This window comes from Odontesthes bonariensis, chromosome 4, assembly GCF_027942865.1.
Source record: "Odontesthes bonariensis isolate fOdoBon6 chromosome 4, fOdoBon6.hap1, whole genome shotgun sequence".
Taxonomy (NCBI): Eukaryota; Metazoa; Chordata; class Actinopteri; order Atheriniformes; family Atherinopsidae; genus Odontesthes; species Odontesthes bonariensis.
In genome coordinates, this window is record NC_134509.1 from 15,394,275 (window position 1) to 15,417,526 (window position 23,252).

General features: G+C 40.2%; 1 protein-coding gene across 3 annotated transcripts in view; it reads left to right on the forward strand.

The window, feature by feature from the left end:
- Nucleotides 1–1,950: 1,950 nt before the first annotated feature.
- Nucleotides 1,951–23,252, forward strand: part of dclk2a (doublecortin-like kinase 2a) — a 37,749-nt gene continuing 16,447 nt past the window's right edge. For 2 of the 3 annotated variants that reach the window (XM_075463156.1, XM_075463158.1), the window contains exons 1-3: nucleotides 1,951–2,683; nucleotides 6,519–6,847; nucleotides 22,762–22,891. In XM_075463156.1, coding sequence (XP_075319271.1) covers nucleotides 2,278–2,683; nucleotides 6,519–6,847; nucleotides 22,762–22,891 — 865 coding nt within the window. In that variant the 5' untranslated portion in view covers nucleotides 1,951–2,277. The remainder of the gene's footprint in view (nucleotides 2,684–6,518; nucleotides 6,848–22,761; nucleotides 22,892–23,252) is intronic. The other variant, XM_075463157.1, reaches the window with a different exon arrangement.

The window sequence follows — 23,252 nt, forward strand, 5'->3', positions numbered from 1 at the left end:
ACCACCCGGCCCTAATTGCCCAGGTTGCCCAGCAACACGGCCCCCCGGCCCAGGTTTTCCAGGTGCCCCAGCAGCACGGCCCCCCGGCCCAGGTTTTCCAGGTGCCCCAGCAGCACGGCCCCCCGGCCCAGGTTTTCCAGGTGCCCCAGCAGCACGGCCATCCGGCCCAGGTTGCTCGGGTCTCCCAGGTGCCCCAGGAGCCCCAGCAGCGTTACAATGTTCCCGAGGTGTCCCAGGAGCCCCAGCAGCGTGGCAATGTTCCCAAGGTGTCCCAGGAGCCCCAGCAGCGTGGCAATGTTCCCGAGGTGTCCCAGGAGCCCCAGCAGCGTGGCAATGTTCCCGAGGTGTCCCAGGAGCCCCAGCAGCGTGGCCATGTTCCCGAGGTGTCCCAGGAGCCCCAGCAGCCCCAGCAGCGTGGGAATGTTCCCGATGTGTCCCAGGAGCCCCAGCAGCGTGGCCACCACCAAAGGCCCCGCTACCGAGCTAAGAAACCAGGGTACATGGGCCAGTGGCCCAAGAGGCCTCGATACCTGCCTAAGAAGTCAAGCTACCAGTCAAAGCAAACTCGGCAACCCAAACAGGTCAGTTAAATCAGTTTGACATTCTTGTGAGTAGACTCTTTGATTATCCAATTACAATTTTTGAAAGAATTAAATATATATATATATATATATATATATATATATATATATATATAAATAAATTAAACTTTTTGTCTTCTAGGCACAGGAATAGTGAAGAAGTGGAACCTCTTCATTGGCCTGTTGAATTAAAATGGCTTACTATAGTTTTGACTTGTTTCTTTTTTTTTAAAGGAATAATTATCTAGCTTGACATTTAGCATTGAGGTGGTTTTACTGTTTTATCTGAGTAGCAAAGTCCTCAATTGTGAATGGGTGTGTTATTCATAGACTCCATGTTTGCTGTGTGCCCCTGTGGAGAACAGCTTATTTACCACAGGACTGCCACCAGAGAATGTGAAACTTGCATCATGTAGTGTGGATTTATGGGTAATTTGGGTCATTAATTTAGTTACATGTGCTGTGATCCTGCTAGCACCAAGGTATATTTTGCATTTGGAGCTCTTGGATACTTGTATTAATTTTAGAGATGCTAATAGACTAACCTTTTATTAAGCTTTTGTCATGTAACCAGTTAAAATGGTTCTTTCAAATCTCATCTCCTGAACGCATCAAATTACAGAAGTTTAGTGAAAAAGTGCATCTGGACATGAAAATCACATTCAAAGTTGAACAAGGCTAATTGAAGACTGTTTAAGTTCATATGCTGGAAAATGAGACGTATCTTCCAGTTAGATACTGGATTAAGCCGCTTTCAGTTGTCCTGCAGAGAATGCAAGTGGTCAGTCACATTTGTTCCTGGTTTTACTTTACTTTAGCGCTGTATTTAAGTTTAGCTAATTTCTGTGCTTAAAAAATGTTTTCGTTTTTCTAAACTTCAGATGTTCTGGTAAACTTTGCTTATCATTTATTTTTTAACAGCTGCCTCGAGTCAACTTCTTGATTCAATTGTGAGGGCGATTAATAAAGGCATTCATTAAACACTAAGTTTAGTTTTTTTTATTTTTTTTTTATATAAACACACAAAGCACTCATGACATTTGAACACTGTGCTTATTCATACAAGTATTTCGTCAAGATGGTACAGTTGTCTATTGATGATTCGTTTTTCTTTAATGTTTCTTCCTTCCGTATTCCAGTTCTTCACATTCTAAGATTTAGCATAATTTAGATGGTTTTAAAAACCCTTGGTTTTTGTGTTGAATATTTTCATATTTTGCAAAACAATGGGGAGCATTAGGACCCCGAGGCGTGGAAGGCGATCTCCCTCCGTCTCAATACTGATTTGACGGCTTGTAGTAACATTAGTGAGAGGGGGTGTGAGACGGAGATTGTGAGGCTGTGCGCTGTTTGGCAAAATTGCGTGGTTGTTTGACAACAGGTCCACTGCGATGTCTGTTAAACAGATCCGCTCACCGAGTCGTCTTTAACTGGATAAGCCCAAGATAACGTTTGGATTGTTCCACTTTAGTGTGTTTTCGGAGGTATAGTAAGGCCATTAAGTTCTAAGAACATCCCTCGACTTACTTTACTGCCTGCCTGCATGTAGTCATACTGCACTGGAAGTCGAGACGCGCACACGTTCCGATTTTTATTCCTACACTGGCTCAGGACTCATCAACCCCATCAGCTCACTGAAAAGTTGGCCCTTACGTTGTGATTCCGTTAGTAATCGCAAAAAAGTAAGAGAGACGATATGTCTCTGAGCAGAAGTATCGAATTTGAACACTTTGAGGAGCGAGAGAAACTACACCGGACACCGAGGACTAACTCGGGCTCTGGGTCTCAGTCTGGCTCCAGAGGCAACGGTCTGGTCCCCAGCCCTGCGCATAGTGCACACTGTAGTTTCTACCGCACACGCACTCTTCAGTCTCTCACGTCCGAGAAAAAAGCCAGAAAGGTGCGGTTTTATCGCAATGGTGACAAATACTTCAAAGGACTGGTCTATGCCGTGTCGGCCGACCGGTTTAGGTCGCTGGATGCGCTGCTCATGGAGCTCACGCGGTCCCTGTCGGACAACGTCAACCTTCCCCAAGGAGTCCGGACCTTGTACACATTGGACGGAGGCAGGAAAATCGGCAGCCTCGATGAGTTGGTGGAGGGTAGGTTTTTGGTGGATGTAACGGCCACAGTTTATGATTCAACAATGCAACTGATGTGTTAGATTAGATACAGATATAATCTAACACAATAATACAGATTATTGTCTGAATGTCCAATGAAAATGAACAGGGCAGATTTAAATTTGAAAGGTTTGCTGTTGATCGTGTGTTTTGACGGAATGTTGGTACACAGTCAAAGTTTTAACTTTGAAACTACAGTAGGCTATTGACACATATAGTCATCTTTTTCCTTTATGCTTGCAAGGCAGATCCTTTCATGCATCGTGGTAGATGCATTGACATAACTGCCCTGACATGTTTGACCCAGTGCCATGCATGCAGACAAGCACACAGTGCAGCTTTCTGGACGGAGTTCTGTCGGTGTGCATGGCTGTCAGTTGGACTGGACTCACCCCTCTTCCGCTCTTTGCATCTGTGAACTTATTTGGGCGTGAAAGTGCTCTGTGTACCACTAAGTACGTGTATGCCTGAAAATGAATATGTGTGTGTGTGTGTTGTTGCAGGGTTTACTGGTTGTTTAAAGCTTTCATTTTTATCTCACCCTTGAGGCTTTAGAGATTAAAATGTCTCTCCCACATCCTGTATGTGTTCATTGTTTGCAATTCAAATGTGAATACATAACTTGGAAATATGACTGGACATGTAAATTATTTTGATGGGTAGTAAGAAGGTTGAGGAGCCTCTAAACAAATTTTATGACAAAGACAGTTGTGCACCTTTTCTACTGTGGTGTTCTCTCTTCAGTCAGTGACCTCTCAGTAACTGGTTAATTGTCAAGTCCAGCCATTCAGCATCTGTCTGCACCATAACCTGCCTACAATCCTTTTAACACAGGAAGGGTAGGTCACGTACTTGGGTCACACATCTATGATCTGGGGACATCTTAATGCAGTCATCATTCTTATGTACTGGTCTATTATTGTCATTTTTGATCTGGTCTATTTTAATCTATTTAATCTTTAAAATCCGCCCAAATTTCAGCCTCTGGGTCATACTCATCCTTCCACCTGATTACCAGAGAAACCAGCAAAGATTGAGGCCAACTCCTGATCTAAATTCATCACTTATTTGGCAGAAAAAGCTAAAACTTGTTTCCATGTGCCGCCTCTTCCTCTTGCTGACACTGAAGTCTTTTTTTTATTTTTATTTGTTTTATTAATTGGTCAGTTTACCTCGATCACAGAAAAGTTCTTCACATGACACCAGAACATGGTTACAGCAGATTCATTAAAGCTGGATACTTTAAGAGATGAGCTGAAAAATTCTGTTGATCATTAGCACGCTCTATGACAGAAACATCGGTTTAAATTATCGATAGGATAGTGTACAGGCTAAACTCGTGTGTAGGATGTTAAGTTTGTTGCAGAGCCCCTCAGTGTGCAGGCGGGTCCAGCACCAGTGACTTGTCCTTGTGTATTCACCCATCTAATAGACTGAGATGGAGAACATTACTGTGCTGCTCAGCACTCTGCATCCATTCATTGATTTGAAGCCTGCTGGGACTCTTTTGTGTGAAAACCTAATCAAGCACTATTCACATGTGTACCCCTCATGACTGGATGGAATTACTGAACCTACCAGTCAAATTGAACTGTTTTGCTTGTGGAAGAGAACACATGAGGTATAGCCAGTCTGGGGCTTTTTGAAGCCACTCATTCAAGAATATCTTTAAAAACCTGTAATTGCAGAAGTTCATGCTGTATGGCTGAAACGTGGATTTATCGTGGTCTGCTGTTGTGCATGCTAGTTCATTGTCACTGTTAATTTGGGACAGTTAACAACTTAGCCACCATTATTGTTATTTGTTAGACCTGTGCTTTTCATGCAGTGACACGTCCGCATTTAAAAAATGTGACTGTTTTGCAGACAGCAGCCTCGTCGAGTCAGAATATCAACACAAAAATTGTGGCTGTTTTCTGACGCGGCTCTGGTTTTGGATTGGTGACAGCTTTGAGAACAGTGCAGTAAAAACTGCCGGGCAGGATTAACGGCCCTGTTAACGGTGACCCCATCTGTTCCCCACATGAGGACAGCAGCCAGAGACGGGTAGCTAAGGTTCCTGTCACATTTACTGAGAGACTTTAGGGAATAAACCTGTCACCAGTCACCATCTGAGGGCAATTTAGTATTCTGTCATTTTCTCTCTGATAAATGATGGCCTCAGTTATACTTTGTTTTCATATACAGCCACAGCTCTGTCCCCCTCAGCTGTGGCCTAGGCTTTTAATTAGCTTTTGGTTAATTGCAGGCTTAATAAAACCTGGTATCATGAGACACACTGCTTCAGTTGGCCCTCTTATGCTGCAGCTCATTTAGTTGTCCTGACACACATCGAGTACCTGTTTATTTCACTGATGAGATCACATTCCTTTACTTGTTGTGGGGAACACTTTCGTGGGATGATATTAAATCTAAATATTTGCCTCTACAACTAGCATTTGTGGACAGCTTGATTGTATTGCAGCTCTTCTAGTAGATCTACAATATGCAGAGTTCTTACATTGACACAGAGATACAGCCATGAGTAATGTAATGACTATTTCAGCGCTCCGCAGAACATTGGCTCCATTACATTTTTTCCAGTGCTGGAAAGACTTAATTCAACAGTTTTTCAGTTTCATGCTTTTTTTTCTTGTCATTTTCTTGGTAAGGTTTGTCTAAAACTCTGTGATTTATGGCCTGTAATATTTTCAGTATATTCAACATGAATATTATATGGAATATGATTAATTTCATATCTGCAAAGTAAAAGTTAAGTTTGATCCATGGACAGTTAGTTTTATAGGGTTCGTGGCGTGGTGAAAAATAGTTTTTCACTCTCCTCTCTGTCATCCTGGTGGAACACAGCGGCAGAGTGGATACTGGTGTTCCTCATTTACAGACCAAGCCCCTGTGCATGTCACGCAACTTTCTTCTTTAGGGGAAATATTTGAATGCAAGTGTGTTCAAATGGAATGCTGGCCGATAAAACAAAATGCTTTGCTTTGGAGGAAGGCCAAAGCAGCAGCTCAGTTGCCAAGAGGGAGAAAGGACAGTATTACACTGCCTCTCAATGCGCTTTTTTACTTCAGCTGAAGAATGTCAACTGTTTGTCACTCAACTGATATGTGGAAGCAGTAGGGCAAGCAATGTATGTAAGGTTAATTAGGTGAAAGATGGGTGCTTTTATCGCAACATTTGTTATATATAATGTACACAGTTTAATCAAAGTCCCACCTTTATAATAAAAAGACTGTTCAACTCTATTAGAGATAGCATTCAGTGACATGCAGTACTGTATCATTTTTTTTTAATTCTTTACCACACCAAACTTCAGGTTTTGATAATAAAAAAGCTTTCAGAATTAGTGCAACATAATACAAAGTCTTTATTTATCTATAAAAAAATTTTTAAAAAATTGCTGTAAGTAGAGAAAACCTAAATCAAACGAATAGTAGATGTGCCTGACCCAGGCTGGGTTCATGTACACATTTAATGGTTCATGGCTGGAAGGTTCATTCAAGCATCTAAAGAAATATTCCAGTCTGTGGATTTAGGCTGCATGACTTGTTTCTGTCTATTCGTATAATCACAGACTGAAAATGATGTGTAGATCGGAGCTCTCTGGGGAGCTAGATTCCTTATCTTCTTAACAGTGATAATAGTTCTCATTGACTTTTGCATTGTGAGCTTGTTGTTACGCTAATAGATGAAAATAAATGTATTGTGCCAAATATTTTATTTTATTTTTTTACTGCCCTTAAAGTGGTCACTGTTTGTCTGAGATTTTTTTGTTTTGAATGTCTACATATAACTTACTTATTTCCTTCTCTAGGTGAGAGTTACGTGTGCGCCTCCAATGAACCCTTGCGACGTGTGGATTACTCCAAAAACGTCAACCCCAACTGGTCAGTGGGCAGCAAGACTGGTACATCACGCTCTCTCACCTCTCTCATCCCACTTAAGAGTGAACTCCAGCGTGACTTTATCAAACCCAAGCTAGTCACAGTCATCCGCAGTGGCATGAAACCCCGCAAGGCAGTTCGGATACTGCTCAACAAGAAAACTGCACACTCCTTTGAGCAGGTGCTTACTGACATCACAGATGCTATCAAATTGGACTCTGGAGCTGTGAGAAGACTGTACACCTTGGAAGGCAAGCAGGTGAGTCAGATGTATGCTTGTTACAGCTCTGGTAAATTAACACACCGACTTTTGAAAACCTAGACGGTGAAATTAGGTATTTTTCTGTTCTTGTTAACCCAGGCTGTCACTTACCAACGTTATATTCAGGAACCTTACAGTTGAAAGAAGTTGGACATATCGTTTTCATTTGGATGAAACAGGATGATGTCCATCTGAGAACCAGATGGTGCTGGATGGGGCTTATCTCTAAAAACCACTGTGATTTATACATTTCAGCTGTGTCAGCAGTCTAGGTGATTACACTCTATTCAATCATCCATATATCATCTATATATATATATATATATATATATATATATAAAATGTTTCCCTTTGAAATTCTCATCAAGGGCTTCTCAGCATTCGGAGACTACATCAGCTTGAACACATGGTGCCCCTCATGAAAAAGATTTTCATTCACATCTCATCTGGCAGAGTTCATAGATGATTATTATTAACATAAAAGCGGTGTGGAATGGGTTTTTCACTGATCAATGCTGATTGTTTAAAGACCAGGGCAGATGTCACCTTGGTGTCTCTTTCTGGATCGGATGAAATGCAGCAGTTAAAACATTAATGAGACACAACAATGCTGAATTATTTACTTAACGCTCTTAGGTTTGCATTCCTGCTGTTTACTTAAGTAGATCTAGCCTACAAAAAATAAAAAATAAAAAAAATAAAAAACTTGTGCAGTAAAAAGTAGAGCAACCTCTTGGGAATCATACAGCAGCATTCATCAACAGACAGTGATATATCCTCAATCCTAACTCATTACTAAAAGAGAGATTTTTTGAGGTGAGACACCACCTCCAAATGGCATTGTTCAGTGGCTGTTCAGGATATCCAGTATAATTTGCTGATCAGATATTTGATTATCAATATCTTTAGAATATCAGTTGTATTTTCCCATTTCTTTGATCATGCTGCACGTGTCAGTGGATTTCTTGGTTGATTTGCCTGTTAAGTGCCATGTTAGCAGTAAAATCACGTGTTTGTGGTGTGACAAATGTTAAAAGACAGAAATGGGAAACTTGTGTAGCCAATGAGTAAAGCCTCACACAAGCTGCATTAAAATTATACCAACTCTTTTGACTCTAAAGAAGTTTAAACTGAGAATCAAAGCCTGCCAGCCAAAGCAGCTGATATTTTTTTTATTTTTTTTTTTCCCTGTGAGCCAAGAGGAATCTTTCTGGCCTGGGAAGTCCAGACCAGTGAGTCATGATAACTGTGATCCTTATCACCCCTGACAGCACCATCCCAGCTCTGTTTCTGCCAGGCAAGCACTGCACAGCTTCTGATGACTTTTTATGATTATGTAACAGAAGAAACCTGTATTGAAATGCATTATTTTAGCTTGAAGCTTCCTGTAATGGGTGGTTTTGCATCTCATGTCAATTAACAGGGTTAGATAGTGACACTTCAGGTGGTTTGTTATGACAAAAGATAATCTGTTCAAAAAGAGTGTACTAAGATAAAACTTCATGATTCACAGCTGTCCACATTAATGTTGTTCGACTCCTTTTAAAAGATTCTCCACTATGGTTAATTTGATCTGATATCTGTGACAAATAGTGTTGATGTGTCTCTGTTTTCAACTCGTGGTAAATTCCAAGTATTCCAAGACTCCAAGTCATGCAAAGCAGCTGCCTATCCCTGGCATTTTATGCTCCATATTGCCAGGAGGAATGTATCATTCGACTTTACTGGGTACACCCACATACTGACTTGATGTGTCTGCCCTTTATTATCACTCAGGTTTACATGGTTAGTAATCATTAAAACACAGAAAAGGCAGGAAGTGTATCAGAAACAGAAAATAAGTTAATGAGAATAATTTTATTGGCAATTTGGCTTGTTTTTATATACACTCACCTTTTACTGTGTTCGCAAAAAGATGGAAACCTGCTGCATGTACTGAGCACCTGGGCCCAGTTCAGTCAAGTTGAGTAATATACATGCAGGAGTGATCCCTAAGTGCCCTATCTGGATGTGTTAGTTCAGCTTTCAGAGCTTTGATTTCATATGATTTTGGTCAGACTAGCACAGTAACACTGTTAATTTGTTTCTAATGTCATGTAAACTTGCTTTTTGTGTGTGTGAATATAACTTTGGTTGAAATGGTGAAATCAAAACTGACATGCTCCTTTCAGAGGTAATTTATACTGAATTATCATGATCTTAATTCAGGGATGTTATTCATGTTTTTCATTTGCTACGTTTATCTGTGCATGTTATGTCCTGGTTAAAGTAGTTTCACACAAAAACCCCATCTTTGGCGTGCTACGTTAACAAATTGAACAGATTTATTTATGCCTACAGTTCTGCTTTGCCCACAAATCGTCTATGGTCATGTTGTGTGGTCAGAAGCAAGACTATAAAGTCCCACTATTATTTATCTCTTTTGTTCTTATTGCTTATAGTGATTTGTAAGAGCAACAGCAAGGGAAAAATCCCCATCCACACAGCCGCTTAGCTCCGCTCGTGGTGCTTTTGGTCAACCATAATGTTCTTATATCAGCAATTCTGTGCTCGTTCAACCACCAACATAACACCAAAATTTGTGATATGGCTAAGTGAATTCAGCAGCTGTTGGAGAAAATCGTGCTTCCCTAAAAGGTTTTAATATATCTTAAATAAATCATTTTACTGGTTGTTTACAACAGCACTACAACACAACTCGTGCTGTGGCTGTTTGTCAGTCAAGCTTCTGACGCTATCCACTACAAGATTTTACTGGGTAATCACTTCAGATAGCACATACAGTCCTTTTATTCCGCCTCTTTTGATGGATTATTTCTGCTCTATGCTGGAGAATAAAACCAACCATCCATCAAACAGCCCCAGTGAAGTTTTCCTCCATCAGATGAATGTTGATGGAGCTGAGAGTGTCTGACTGAGCTACATTTAGTGATCAGCATTAAGGCAAGGCAATTTTATTTATAGAGCACAATTCATACACAGGGCAATTCAAAGTGCTTCAGAGCTACATAAAATCACAAGAAGGCAATAAAATCATGAAAAAGAAATAAAAAATAAAATAAAGAAATTAAAAACCCATTAAAATAATCATTAATTAATTAAAAAGCAAACAGTGCAGATAAAATACTTTCAGGTGTCATATGCACAGCTAAATAGAACTGTTTTCAGCCTGGATTTAAACATTGTCAGAGTTGAGTCTCACATCTTCTGGAAGACTGTTCCAGATTTTAGGAGCATAAAACTGAAACGCAGCCTCACCTTGTTTAGTCCTGACTCTGGGCACCAGCAGGAGACGCCTCCCTGAGGTTCTCAGAGCCCGAGTTGGTTCATATGGCTCTAACATGTCAGAGATGTACTTTGGCGCTTGACCATGAAGAGACTTGTACACAAGCAGAGCTGTTTTAAAGTCTATTCTCTGAGCGACAGGAAGGCAGTTCAGAGACCTGAGCACTGGACTAATATGGTCGTATTTCCTGGTTCTAACAAGAACAAGAATTAAATGGAAATGGATATGCAACAGATTTTTTGCTTTTTCTATATTTACATTTAAGGCTTAAATGCAGTATAATGCAGCATTAAAAGCCTGTAATTCATAAAAATGTTTTATCAGCTGCTGGCAAGTCATGAAACTTGTTATTTCAGTCCTTTATTAAGTGAAGCAACAATTATAACAGCAGCAGGATCCAGGAGTGATTATAGTTGCCATCATTTCTGATGCAGTATATGAACTGACCTGCATGTGTTTAGGGTGGCTCAGGTCTTAGTGGGGGTAAAAGCAACTTTTTCTTTCGACTCGTCACGCTCTCTTGGCTTAAATAGGATTTACTCAAAATTGGATTGAATCTAAATTAGAGGTTTAACCCAATAAGCCTGTAACCTGATCCTGAGACCAGAGCTGGACACACGATAACACCCTGTACATCGTGATAGAAGTCAGTTTCAGTGACTGAGTGCTTCCTTTAACTTAAACTGAACCTGCTTGCTGTGTAAAATAAAAATAAAATTATCACCTGGAGAACTGAATTAAAGGGATAGTTTGCCTCTTTTGACATGAAGCTGTATGACATCTCATATTAGCAATATCATTAATTAAATTTGACTTACCCCCCTACCTTACGAAGGTAGAGAGAAAATAGCGGCAAGCGATTGTGAGGTCTGACTTTTTCTGGATGAATGATTTTGTGATGCAAATGTATTACTCTTTTGAATGCATATTGTTTTGAGAAGCAAAACGCTTTATTTTTTAAGCCCCAGCCAACTAGCCTGACTACCTTCGTCAACGCCAAAACTCGGCTGGAACTCGGCTCACAGGACGCAGCAGGGGATAAGAAAATGTTCATAAATAATATTGCTAGAATGGGATGTCATACAGCTTCATGTCAACAGAGGCGAACTATCCCTTTAAAAGATAGTAACTTTTCTCACATGATTGAAGTCGAACTCTCCCAGTGCAAAGAAAATGTGATCATCTGACAACTAGATATGTTTGGAGCATCATAATGGAGCCTCTCCACTTTTTAATATGAATGGGGTGGACTCTCAGTATGATGTATTACACTTCAAGAGTTACACAAGAAAATGATTTCCAAACGATTAAAAAGTTGAATCAACACCACTTTGAAACACTTTAAACTCTGAAAGCTGAACTCTGGGATCACCACGAAATTCTGATTCATTGCAGGACTGTTGTATTTGACTGCATTAGTTTTGGCCAGGAGTGCCTACTGAACTGGCAGCTTGAGTGTACATGGGCAGTTCATGTGAAAGCCTTGGTATTCATCAAGTTTGAACAAACTCCATAGATCCTATAAAAGGAATCCTAAAGCTCTTCACTGTCATTCACACCCCTAGACACATGCAGACTTGCACTCTCCAAATGCCTTCCAGCCACAGCCCACCATCTGCTACTTCAAAATCATATCAGAAGTCCCAGCCACCTGGTCTGCAGGCGCTGCAGCGTCCCCCTGATACACTCACTCATACACACACACAAACACAAACACACACACACACACACACACACACACACACACACACACACACACACACACACACACACAGGGCACACACAGAAGCACCCTGACTGGGGCATTGGTCACCAGATAATTAGAACTATAAGCTGGAAAGAAGGGTTAAAGTGCAGCTGTCAGGTGTGTTTGCGGGCGTGTGTTCATGGATGTGTAAGCGTGGCTGGGAGTGCTTGCACAATACACCTCTGTCCACTCTCTCTTTCCCCTCGAGTTAAAGCTGCTCTTCAGACTGACTATTAATTGTTGATCTTGGTTATCAGGGCCAGCAGAGTCAGCTGCTGCTTTTCAGAGAAAACCCTGTTTTACATCTCAAAGCTGAGCGGGCAGGCAGAAAATGAGATTTCCTTATTTTCACTGTTTCATAGATGCATTCATTATTTGGGAAACAGTCCAGTAGTTGCTACTTTTTTTCCTTCTTTTTAAATGGTAGATTTCACTCTGAAATGGTTCGAAGGAACTGTAGAAAATGTGGCAAAGAGACAAAGGATCCATGTGATAAAACGAGGTGGGGGCATCAGTTTGTTTTTTTCAGATTACATATATTTCTGAGTGAAAGAGGAATATACATTTCTATAAACGTACTCTACATGTTGAGAATGTATGTCATCAGTACTGTTTGTTAAACAAAAAATACCAAATTTGGTGTGAGTAGTGCCACTTTTGCTTGAATTTAGAATAATGCATCAGGCTTTTGTAGAGGACGTCTTCCTAGACTGACATTTTAGTTCACTTTTTTTCTCACATATTTATTCTCTGTAGTGCTGACAGCCTTTGTTTTCTCCATGTAATCTTTGTTGGTTACAGGTGAATTTAATTTCCTTCACCCGTTCGTTATCACTATGAAATTTAATGCTAAATACACACAATGGGTATTTTACACACTCAGGCAAAGGATACATGAATCAGATGGTCAACTTGGAACATGGTCACATGCACCTCTCCTTCAGAGCTTGCTTTTTCAAAAAAACCTATGAACAAATGAAGGGCAAAGCACAGCCCATCCAGTGCCTTTTATTTGTTGCAGCACTCTGATCGGGGAAAGCTGGATTCAGTCCAGAGTTTGTTCCTGCCTTTTACCTGATTTAGCCTTCAGCTCTGTGTGACCCTTGCACGCAAGTAAGGAACGACAGTCTGTGTTGTACTGCTATTAAAACATTCCTGATCAATGTTATATCGTGAAACCGCTTTTTTTTTTCCATGGGTAAATACTCAGCCGGTTGTGTGAGGTAATTATTGATTATTAATAATAATAACATTCACAAAGGTTTAGAGCACAAGGCAGAATAAAATGTCAAAGTGTGTTAAGTTCTTGTGTGTAACATTTAGGGCTATTATTGTTGTGCGCCATTTTTCTACAGTATCCCAGAAGAGGCTAATCAAACACTGGCTTGAGTGGGCCTTTTTCGTATTTTTTATTCTTTTTTTTCCCCTGCAGCCGTCTTTTTTTATTTTTTAGTTTCTCTACGTTCTCGGAAGAAGAGCGTGAGGGGGATGTTGTTCATTTGGTTGCCCTCTGCAACATTGCCATCCTGCTTGTAAAATAAATCATATCATCGTCTGCCTGTTGAAGAAAAATGAACCTCGGTTTAAAAGTGAAGGTTTCTGAGTCTTGGTTTCCGGTACATAATTCATGTTATCATATCAAGAGCGAAACATTCATAGCTGTAGGCTGTAACATTAAGCCCCCTGTATAAGCATTTAACATTTCAATTTACATGCATGTCTAAGCACTCTGGACTACAAGCACTTTGAATCGCCTTGTAGTTGAATTGTGCTATACAAATAAACTTGCCTTGCCTTGCCTTACAACCCTGCCTATTTGAGGAATGAACTTTCCTGCCAACCTGTCCACCTTACCTTTCAAACCTAAATGCCTTTAGTTCAAATTAAATAGGACTAAAGGAGTGCTGTTTAAATAAATTAAATAGCTACAGCTTGTCAAACCTATTTTGAAAAACTTATTTGAAATGCTACGCATTTTGTGAAGCAGTCCCGAAGAAACTGTATCAAACATGGTTTTACAACATGTGCCAGCAGGATAAAGCAGGGAAGGCTGTTACGGCCAAAAATGTTTTTTTTTTTTTTTTTTTTTCCCTTGTTCACATAAAAGCTGTCAACAATGGTGCAAATACAATGGCAGAAAGCGCGGGATAACAAATAATCACTTTGAAAATGTTGACTTTTAAACATATGTTTTTCTTCACTTCTACCCCTCATTAGTGAAAAACGCATTTAGAAATTTAACCAGACTGCAGTTTGATCATTCCATTGCCACATAGATGCAAGACGGATACGAGAGGTTTATCCACAGTTTAGATAAGAGCTGGATTTTAAACTAACTTTCAAGTAATAATGTACTTGGTTTAGTCAAAGATGTGGCAGCTGATCAAATTATTTACTTTATTTTTCATTTATTTTTTACTCCGTCCCCTCCTCTTGATGATATCAGCAGATTTCACCCTCGTACGCATGAAAATTGGTGAAAAATCCTGAAATAACTCTGCCTCGCACAATCCTTTTCACTTATTGATGCTATCGAGATGACAGTCTGTCTGCCCATTAGTGGTTGGAAACAGTACCCGGGTCATTGGGACTGCAGGACTGAAATGTTCGTCCGTCTTAAATCTTTAAAGGCTTTTTCAGTACACACAGAAGCCAGGAACGGGACTGGAAATGGGACTCTGGACTTTTTTGCAGTAGTTGATAAAACTTTATCCTCTATAATAACCTGCAGATAGTTGCATGCCTGAACTGTTCGGCTCGATTTAGTTTTCTATCCCTATGACTTTTCTTCTCATTTCCAAGCCTCAAATGACGGTCCTGTAGAAATGTTAGACAAAGATTTAGCGACAAGTGTATTAGTAATTCTGTATGTTCGCATTGTGCCGAGCAAAAATTGAAGGTCATTGACAGGCTTCAATGCTGCAGCAATTTATCAGGGCACAAAAAGATATTCGTGTCCTTGCTGTGCAAGAACAGCCGACTGATACCTCTCAACAGGCTATAGCACAGTTTTTAGTTTTTTCACATTTTATACATTTTCCATGTTTATCATGTTACAACATAATCCTGTATGCGAGTATGGATTGTCATAGCTTAGACTTTTACCATTTAGGGGAATAGATTTTTGTCTTTTGCTTTAACAAAAAAAAATACACACTGTTGTTTTTTTCATGCCAGTAGAAAACTCTGAACTGAGCATTTGTCTGCCTGTCATGGTAAATCTGAAAACATAATGATAAGACTTCAGTCTATTAGGAAATGAAAGCAATCAGTCAACTGGAAACCCAAATCATTCGGAACAACAAAAGTAGCTAACAAGTAAATAACTCAACCCAGGTTTAACTGTGCATTCAAATGGAGTATTACAAGAGAGTACAAATAATTGAAGGCTGCAAAGAACTGACTAAATGGATAGCAGAGGAGAAAAATGCTGAAATGCTACAGATTAGTAGATTTATGCATTATCTTGACACCACTCGTGAGAATTTGCTTTTGCTTATAAATTTGCTGTTTCCATAAGATTACAGACCGTCAGCTATAAAATGCTGGATAATATCTATAAAACATCCACTTTCTTACATCCACATTCTTACATGCATTAGTGAAGATTACTGACAGAAAGTTTATGAATAGTTGCTCTTATCGTACCATGCAGAACAGTAACTACGATTAAAGAAAGACAAAACAGGTCATGGATTGCTGGGTTTTGTGGCCTATAGACATAAGTGGAAGGTGGATGTTGATTAGTGTGACGCTGATGCTCTTTGGCATCATCTCAAATTACACTCTCCTAATGATGATGGCCTCCTGGCCCCAATTTTCTTAACCAGCTCCGGTTTTACAATACATGTGCTAATGGGGTCGTGCTGCTCTGTTATTGTGTGCCAATAGTCACCTAAATCATTCTCACCTTTTTTAGCATATTGAAGTTGACAATTTCCTGTTGTCTGATTATTCTATTGGCAGGACAATGGTAGTCTGGTAGTTACAGAGAGGCTGTGGATAGTTAGCAAATAGCAAGGCTGTTTCACTCTCTGACTAGCTAAAGGCAAGGCCACACAGGGGCCTCATCTGCTTGTCAGGCTCGAGCTGTTTCAGTGTGAAACTGTCTGGTTTAAATGCAGACATTTAGGTCAACAACCATGAAATTTGCATGCCCACCTATTGTTCTTTACTGTCATTAGCATGCAGCACCAGCTGACACCAGTGCAGGGACACCATCCAGGCAGGAATATTCCCCCCTTTTTTTTTTTTTTCAGTGATACGGTTGTTGTACTCGTGAATTCAGTTGTTTCTTTATGTACCAAAATCTTATTAAAAATGACTGCACCTCACTTATATTCTTCATCCTCTTTATTCAGCGTCTCATGCAAGTAACTGCAGCTGATTATGTCTGCTCTATACTTTGGATCTCTGTTATACCATCATGGAAGGAGGATTCTTTCTCAAATGAAATTGAAGGTCTAAACAGTTTCCCCTACATTGTACAACCCATCTTTTTTCTTTTTCTTTGTTTGCAGTTTGTTTATCGTTTCAGTCGAACCCGTTAAGATAAGAATATTAATGAGTAATTGATGGCCAAAAAATATCTACTTTATTGTATTTTTGAGGCAAAAGTACTGTGCTGCATTGCGCTGGTATTCTGCACTGATGAAACAAACAGGAAAACAAAAAGCTGGCAGGCGACACAGAGCACAGTCAGACAGAGAACCCCCCCCCCCCCACACACACACACACACACACACACACTCTCTCTGCCCCCTCCGGATCTGTCAGCTGTGCAGCGCGTGTGGAGGCCATAGACTGGGAAGGGCATCCATTATATGCAACGTGATCTCAACTGCTTGTTTTGTTTTGCAGTCCCTCGTCTTTTCTTTGCAGCACTTTTTTTTCACTCTTCCAGAAAGAAAGTTGACATCACGGTTAGGCCACAACTAAACCTCAGCCCACAAGCTTGTTTGTCTATTTCAGTTTAATCATGCAAGACAGCCTGCTTTAGCAGACTCATGTTTAGAGTTTATGTAGGTCCTAGAGATACTGACAACAGAAGAGATGGATCTGTCACTGCTATTGGAGTTTAACGCATGGATTGAGAGTACTTTATGTGAAGTTGAGCTGCCAATGGAGGAAAAAATAAATAAATAAAAAAGATTTAACCTCCAGTGGGTTTTTTTTCTAGAAGAAATTCTAGAAGTCACTCCTTGTAATTACTGTAGGTAGAGTTATCTCCTGAAGCTTCCCTGGGCCACTGTGTGTGTTTAGATTTATATGAACAATTTTTTCCATTTTTTTCTTCTACAGCTCTTTTGTGAGCATACATTTTTGAGTACACTTGTATATGTGTGTATGGTGTTTATCACTTCAGAAGATAGAAGGATATGTTTGAATTCATGCTGCTTTTATTCTGCAGAAAACCTCTGCATCTTCAGGTGAGACCTCTTTGGGTTAACACCATGAGGCGTATTAAAAACCTGCAGGAGAGTAACAGTGGCATGCAGAGGTTTTAAAATGAAACCTTTCCAAAATTTCTAAAGATGAGCTGATCTCATAGAACTGTCGGTTAGATTGTTTGAAAGTGAATTCAAAGCCCTTCATTTCACTGCAATAGACCCTCAATAATATTCGACAGACCCTGGAGTGGTAGTGCAAATATGACCATTTGAAGAGTCATCAGAGATTAAAGCTTTCCTGTGTCCTCATAAGAAACGTAAGCAGTGGGAATGCATTTAGGAAACATCTCATGTGGACTGAGGAACACCTATCCAACTCTAAAGCACTGAGGTGGATTGATGATGCTTTGGGCAAGTGTTTCAGCCAGTGGCATGTCGAGACATCACACAATCTATTTTTTTCTTCTTTTTAAAAAAAAAAAAGAAAAAAAGAAAAGTGAAGATGAAAATAAATTGTCTTCTGCAATTTGGATAATGACCCTAAACACACCCCTAAATTCACAATGAACTATTTCATGTGGTGCATACTGAAGGTTTTCCATGTCTCTCAGTCCCCTGACCTAAACATCATCAGGAATCTGTTTGAAGACTTCCACAGAGTGGCAGTGCTTTTAAGTACTTTTCCAAAAAATATCAGTAATATTGTGTTTTATAAATCTGGTAATTTTTTAGATGCTCGGTTATTGACAGGAGCTATAAATTAGAAACAAGTTACTGTCTTTGTTCAGTGAGCAAATCTGGTTTGGTTCTCTAACATCTGTTGGGCTGCTGTGTAATGTTTCTGGAAGGGAAAACATTTGGAATTTGTTTGAAACAAAAAAGCTAAATGTTAGAAGCTGGTCAATTGGCTTGATCTAGAGAATCCACTGTAGTGAATTAACGTAACCATGGTCTTAGGTTTCTCATTGCTCATTTGCGTGCTGCTGCTGCTTTGTCTTGCCTGTTACACGTGTTTGAGATTTACCGCTCTAATCCAGAGGAATTAAACTGTCTCAGGGAGCTGCCTCTGAGTAAGAGTTCAAAGTTAATAACCGGGTTGGCTTTGGCTCAAGCATCACCCTGGCAGACTTAATAGGCATTTCACTACCTACATATTCCTAAGTAAGTTATTGTTTAAGTGAGAACTTAAGCTTATTGAAACCATAGACATTTAATCTATGTGAAAGGTTCTTTTACCTTGTAACAGAATGAGTGTGTTGTGAAGACTTATCCTTCCGAGGCAAGAGGCTGAATCTTGATCTGCTATTTTAATTCTTTCTTGTTGGACCCATCATTGGTCTGGGGGTGAATAGGGTTTATGTATTATAGCGATCACTTCCATTTCGCTAAATACTCAGCCCCTGCCCTTGTGCATTTGACTACTCTTTGATAATTCCATGACTTAAAATCTTTGTGCACTAACTTTAAATTGTGTATACTGTGGATAACTATATGGTTACTGGTTTGTTTTTGTACCTCAAAAATCAAAATGTGTCTTTTTTTTTTTTTTTTTTTTTTTAAAGTGGATTTGAATTTCCCAACACATGTTAAGGCCTTTGTCTTGCGTTTCTTCTGTTGCCAAGCGTAGCGGGGGCAGAAAATTCAGCAGGCTAGATGGAGGACACAGACGGATGGTGAGAGCAAGAGAAGGTCAGACATCTGAGGGGAGGGGGAGTGTCGCATCATGCAGGGCAAACTTCAGTTTAGCCCGAAGAAATGACACTCAGCCAATACAGAGCCCTGGAAACAGTTCACTTCACTGATCGGTCAAGACAGGGCCTACAGGAGAGGGCTGGCAATTGTAGGCCATTGGCTGTTTATCCTGGCAGAGGTTGACATGAGCAAAGGCAATGAGCTCTGACGTTCAGCAGCTCCTTTTCATAGATCCAAATTTCCTGTCGTGCTTAAGAAAATAGTGTGTTTTCATATTTCATTCAGCTCACGTCAGTGTGACTCAGTCAGTTTTCTGGCCTTATTGAACAGACAAATTGAAATGAATATGCAATTTTCCAAAACTACTTGATAGTAATGCTGAATTTGCTGTTGAAAACAGACAGCAGGGCACAGACTGGTGAGGAACGGCAATGAATGAGTCACAGTGCACCGTGCAAAAGTTTGTAGTTGTTGGAATAAAATCACAAGTAACAAACCATGGTGACATTATAAGTTGGTCTGTTAAAAATAATGTGAGAGTCTAGTTAAAAGCACTTAATTTTTTATTAATGCAGTTGGTTAATATAACTTAATATAATATAGGGTTAGTTAAGGTAAAAAAAATTAACCTCCATTTATGTTTAATGCTTTGCTTCATCTGATTGTGGAGCTGGACAGTATGCTTTCTTAATTTAGATGTTTTTGACACTGCAATGTCTCCAAATAAAATGAAAATTTGACATCTTAAGGGAAGACATGAATGCTCACATAATCTATAACCATAAACAGATCATGCCTTGGCTGTCATCTTTGCAACAAGAGCTAAACACGCCAAGTATCTTCTCCACCTAGCTTGTGATATCTTTTTCTCTCATTTCATCTGTTCCCCACAGTGTAAGCAAAGTATCTGTACAACCTAGTAAGAAGTCAGGATTGGTTCCTCCAATAGTCTCTATGAAACACACAGGCTGTCTCACTTCATCTGTCTGAGACTGTTGAAGCAAGACGACTGCTGATTTGGCTTATGATATATCTTGTCACTCAAAGGTTGTTAACTTGATTTTTATCAGATGTGGACTTGATCGAATCACATTTAAAGGCTTGCCACACAATTCTGTTTACACTAATTGGAACCAGTCTCTGTATTTTGCAGTTTACAGCGTTTTAAATCCAGTGTCTGTGGCCACACTGTTTTACTTTTGTTAGAACTGAGGAATGGATGACCTGCAGCAAAGTAGATGGATGCAGCCCTTGGTTAAAAAAAAAAAAAAAAAAAAAAAACCTAGGAAGTGTCGGAGAAAAGTTTCTAATGCTCCAGATAAAAGCTAAACTCTGTTTTTAGGGGAAGGATTACAGTCTTAAAAAGAAAGCAGTCCACGGCTAGGACAAACACGGATTAGCAATGGTGTGGCATTGATCGTCATAAGCATAAGCCAAAGGCACGTGCAGACAGTGTTTGTGTAATTACTCTCTGCCAGAAAGAGACAAAAATTCCATTTATTTATAGAATTAATAAAACCAAAAAAAAAAAAACAAGATCTTTTGCTATAGGGTGACCTGCCACACACTATGTAATGCAAAAATAAATAAAACGGTGTATTACTGGCTACTATTCATCCACCATTACCTTCACGCTCAAAAAGAGCAAAACAGCTGTCCTGGTTCTGTCGGTGTAAAACTGGCCTGTTTAGCGACCGGAGGAGACTTCAAGTACCTGCTGCACTATGTTGAGGACAAGTCCAGCATACACAACCCTAAAAACCTCAAATCAACATTATTACGCTTTGATTTATTTTTGCTTGGATGCATAGCATGCCAGTTTGTGAGCTTGGAAATGAAAACTTTCCACCCGACACTGGGAAAGTGATTTTCCCATAATGTTGAAACTCATCAAGGTCCCCTGACTGCTGATGTCATCCCCGTTTGTGGTGTCCGTGCCAAGGGACACTGCTTACCTCAGCTGTCTCTTGTGCTGCTGTCTCACTCTGTCCTTAATAAAGTGACTCGCAAGCTCCGCATCTCTACAGCTTGCTGAGTGAAAAAGACAGGAGAGTGTCGTCATAGAGGGCAGTATGTGGATACAGGTCAGAGCTCGGTGAAAAACCTTGCTTGGTGTCCGCTTGTAAGACTCTTTCACCAGGATGACTTGAACCACACAGTCCATTTTCAACACATGGGTTGGACTCCCCCTGTGGGCTGTTGCTATGGTGATCCTAACACCTGTGCCCTGACAGAGGAGTGTGTTGATCAGCTGCCAAATTCAAGCCTGCGAGCTTGTCGAAAGAGAGGAGTTCAATCCATCTATGCCAAAGCGGATAATCTGCAGCTCGATATGGGTTCATGCTGTACAGACAACTGTGCCTCTCCTTTCATTGTGTTGTATGTGTTATCAAATTAGGAGGTCATATCTTTGCTTCAGATTTTTAAAAAGGGCATGCTATGGCCATTAAATAGTGTTCTTCATTATTCATGAGAATGCCATAGATACTGAGTGTTGTTTCATATTTAATTCATGCCGCATGAATGTAGGACATTACAGAGGTGCCGTGTGAAATGACTTGGAACAGATTTGTAATTCACTGCAATCGATCAAATACATTTGCGGCTATAGTTTTCACTCCGCTGCCGTCATTTCCCACAGGCTTTACCTGTTAATTGAACTTTTATTCCATTATGGACACTGTTTAATGTTTATATTCCTCAGTAGCCATTTAGCTTCTCTGAACCACTCATCTCCTAATCATCCTGCACACACTCAAAAAGCCCAGTTTTCCCCCACTGTTTCGACCCCCAGTCTCCCCTTGAAGATCCATCTGCCCACAGGCTTCAGCCATACTGTACTCCTCCTCTTACTGTCAAATATATATATGTGTGTGTGTGTGTGTGTGTGTGTGTGTGTGTGTGTGTGTGTGTGTGTGTGTGTGTGTGTACATAGAGTAGATAAGCTCGCCAATGTGAGGGTGCGCATGTGCGTGGTGGGGAGTGGGATAATGAAAGGATATTTCGCTCTTTTGTCTTCCTACTTGTCCACCTACAGCAACAGAGGGATAATCAGCGCTTGTGCGTGTGTGTTTGCGTGTGGGCATGACAGAATGTGGTTTAAAAGTGACTTCCGTTTCCATCTCCAGGTTTTGGGGGGTGGGTGTAAAGCAAAGACCGCACAGAGTTGCAGAAAAATTGACGATCACAGAGTGAGACAGAATAGAAAAAGTGAGACAGATCACTCTGCGGCACAGACTCTTAACTGTACTGCTTCCCCATCATTCTGCATCGACTTCGCAGGATTCTGGATGTCAGGGTGTTTGAGGGCATTTTGTTATACTCTGTGTCCCTTTGCCTATCACTCATATACAAGAATTGCTCACTCATTTCATTCTCGTACTCAACACACAGACTGATTTTTATTGGTCTCTTTGATTAAGCTGACTGCAGATAGCATTGCTACAGCTACACAGCTAAAACCTGAACTTTACAGAACCATGATGCAAGATAATGCAGAATCATTTTTAGTTTACTGGGTCTCGCATGTTTGACAGAAGTAAAACTGAACCAAGCCAAAACAAACAAGAAAAAAACTTCATCATCAATGCATTACAAAGGAAACTGGCGTCGATGAGATGTTAGACTGCCCCAAGGATTCTGGTTCACGTTGACCTAAATGTTGAACCTAAACGTTAACAACAAAGTCTCAGCTCAAGAGCTACTTGCTTGTTCGTTTGTTTAGCAGTAAGACGGTCATTATGTGATTCCGTTAAAAGCTAAAACGAACATTTTCTTTTTTTCCTTCTTCTTTCAGATTATCTGCTTGCAGGACTTCTTTGGGGATGATGATGTGTTCATAGCATGCGGTCCAGAGAAGTATCGCTATGCACAGGATGACTTTCTGTTGGATCACAGTGGTAAGGCTTCCACAGCCTTTAAGACTGGTAGGCTTGACTAACTAAACATCTGTTTGTGTGTGTTTGTGAATAAGCTTTAGTGTTTCTTCCCTCTCCCGTTCTTCCCTTGAGAGTCTTTTCTTTTGCCAATCTGTGTGGAGTTCAACTCTTCTTTATTGGCCTGTTTGGTCTATTTGATATTGTTTCTTTTAATTCCAACTGAAAAAAATCACATGTAATGACAAGGAACAAGCCGAAAATATGGTAGCGAGACAAGAGGGTATACTCGAGAGACGAGTTGATCTTGCTGAAACTATGTGAACTGGTCATGATAACAGACCTTTACATATACATTTTACATTAAACTATTAGCTTGGTTTTTAAACATATTAGGTCTGGATGCAAAGAA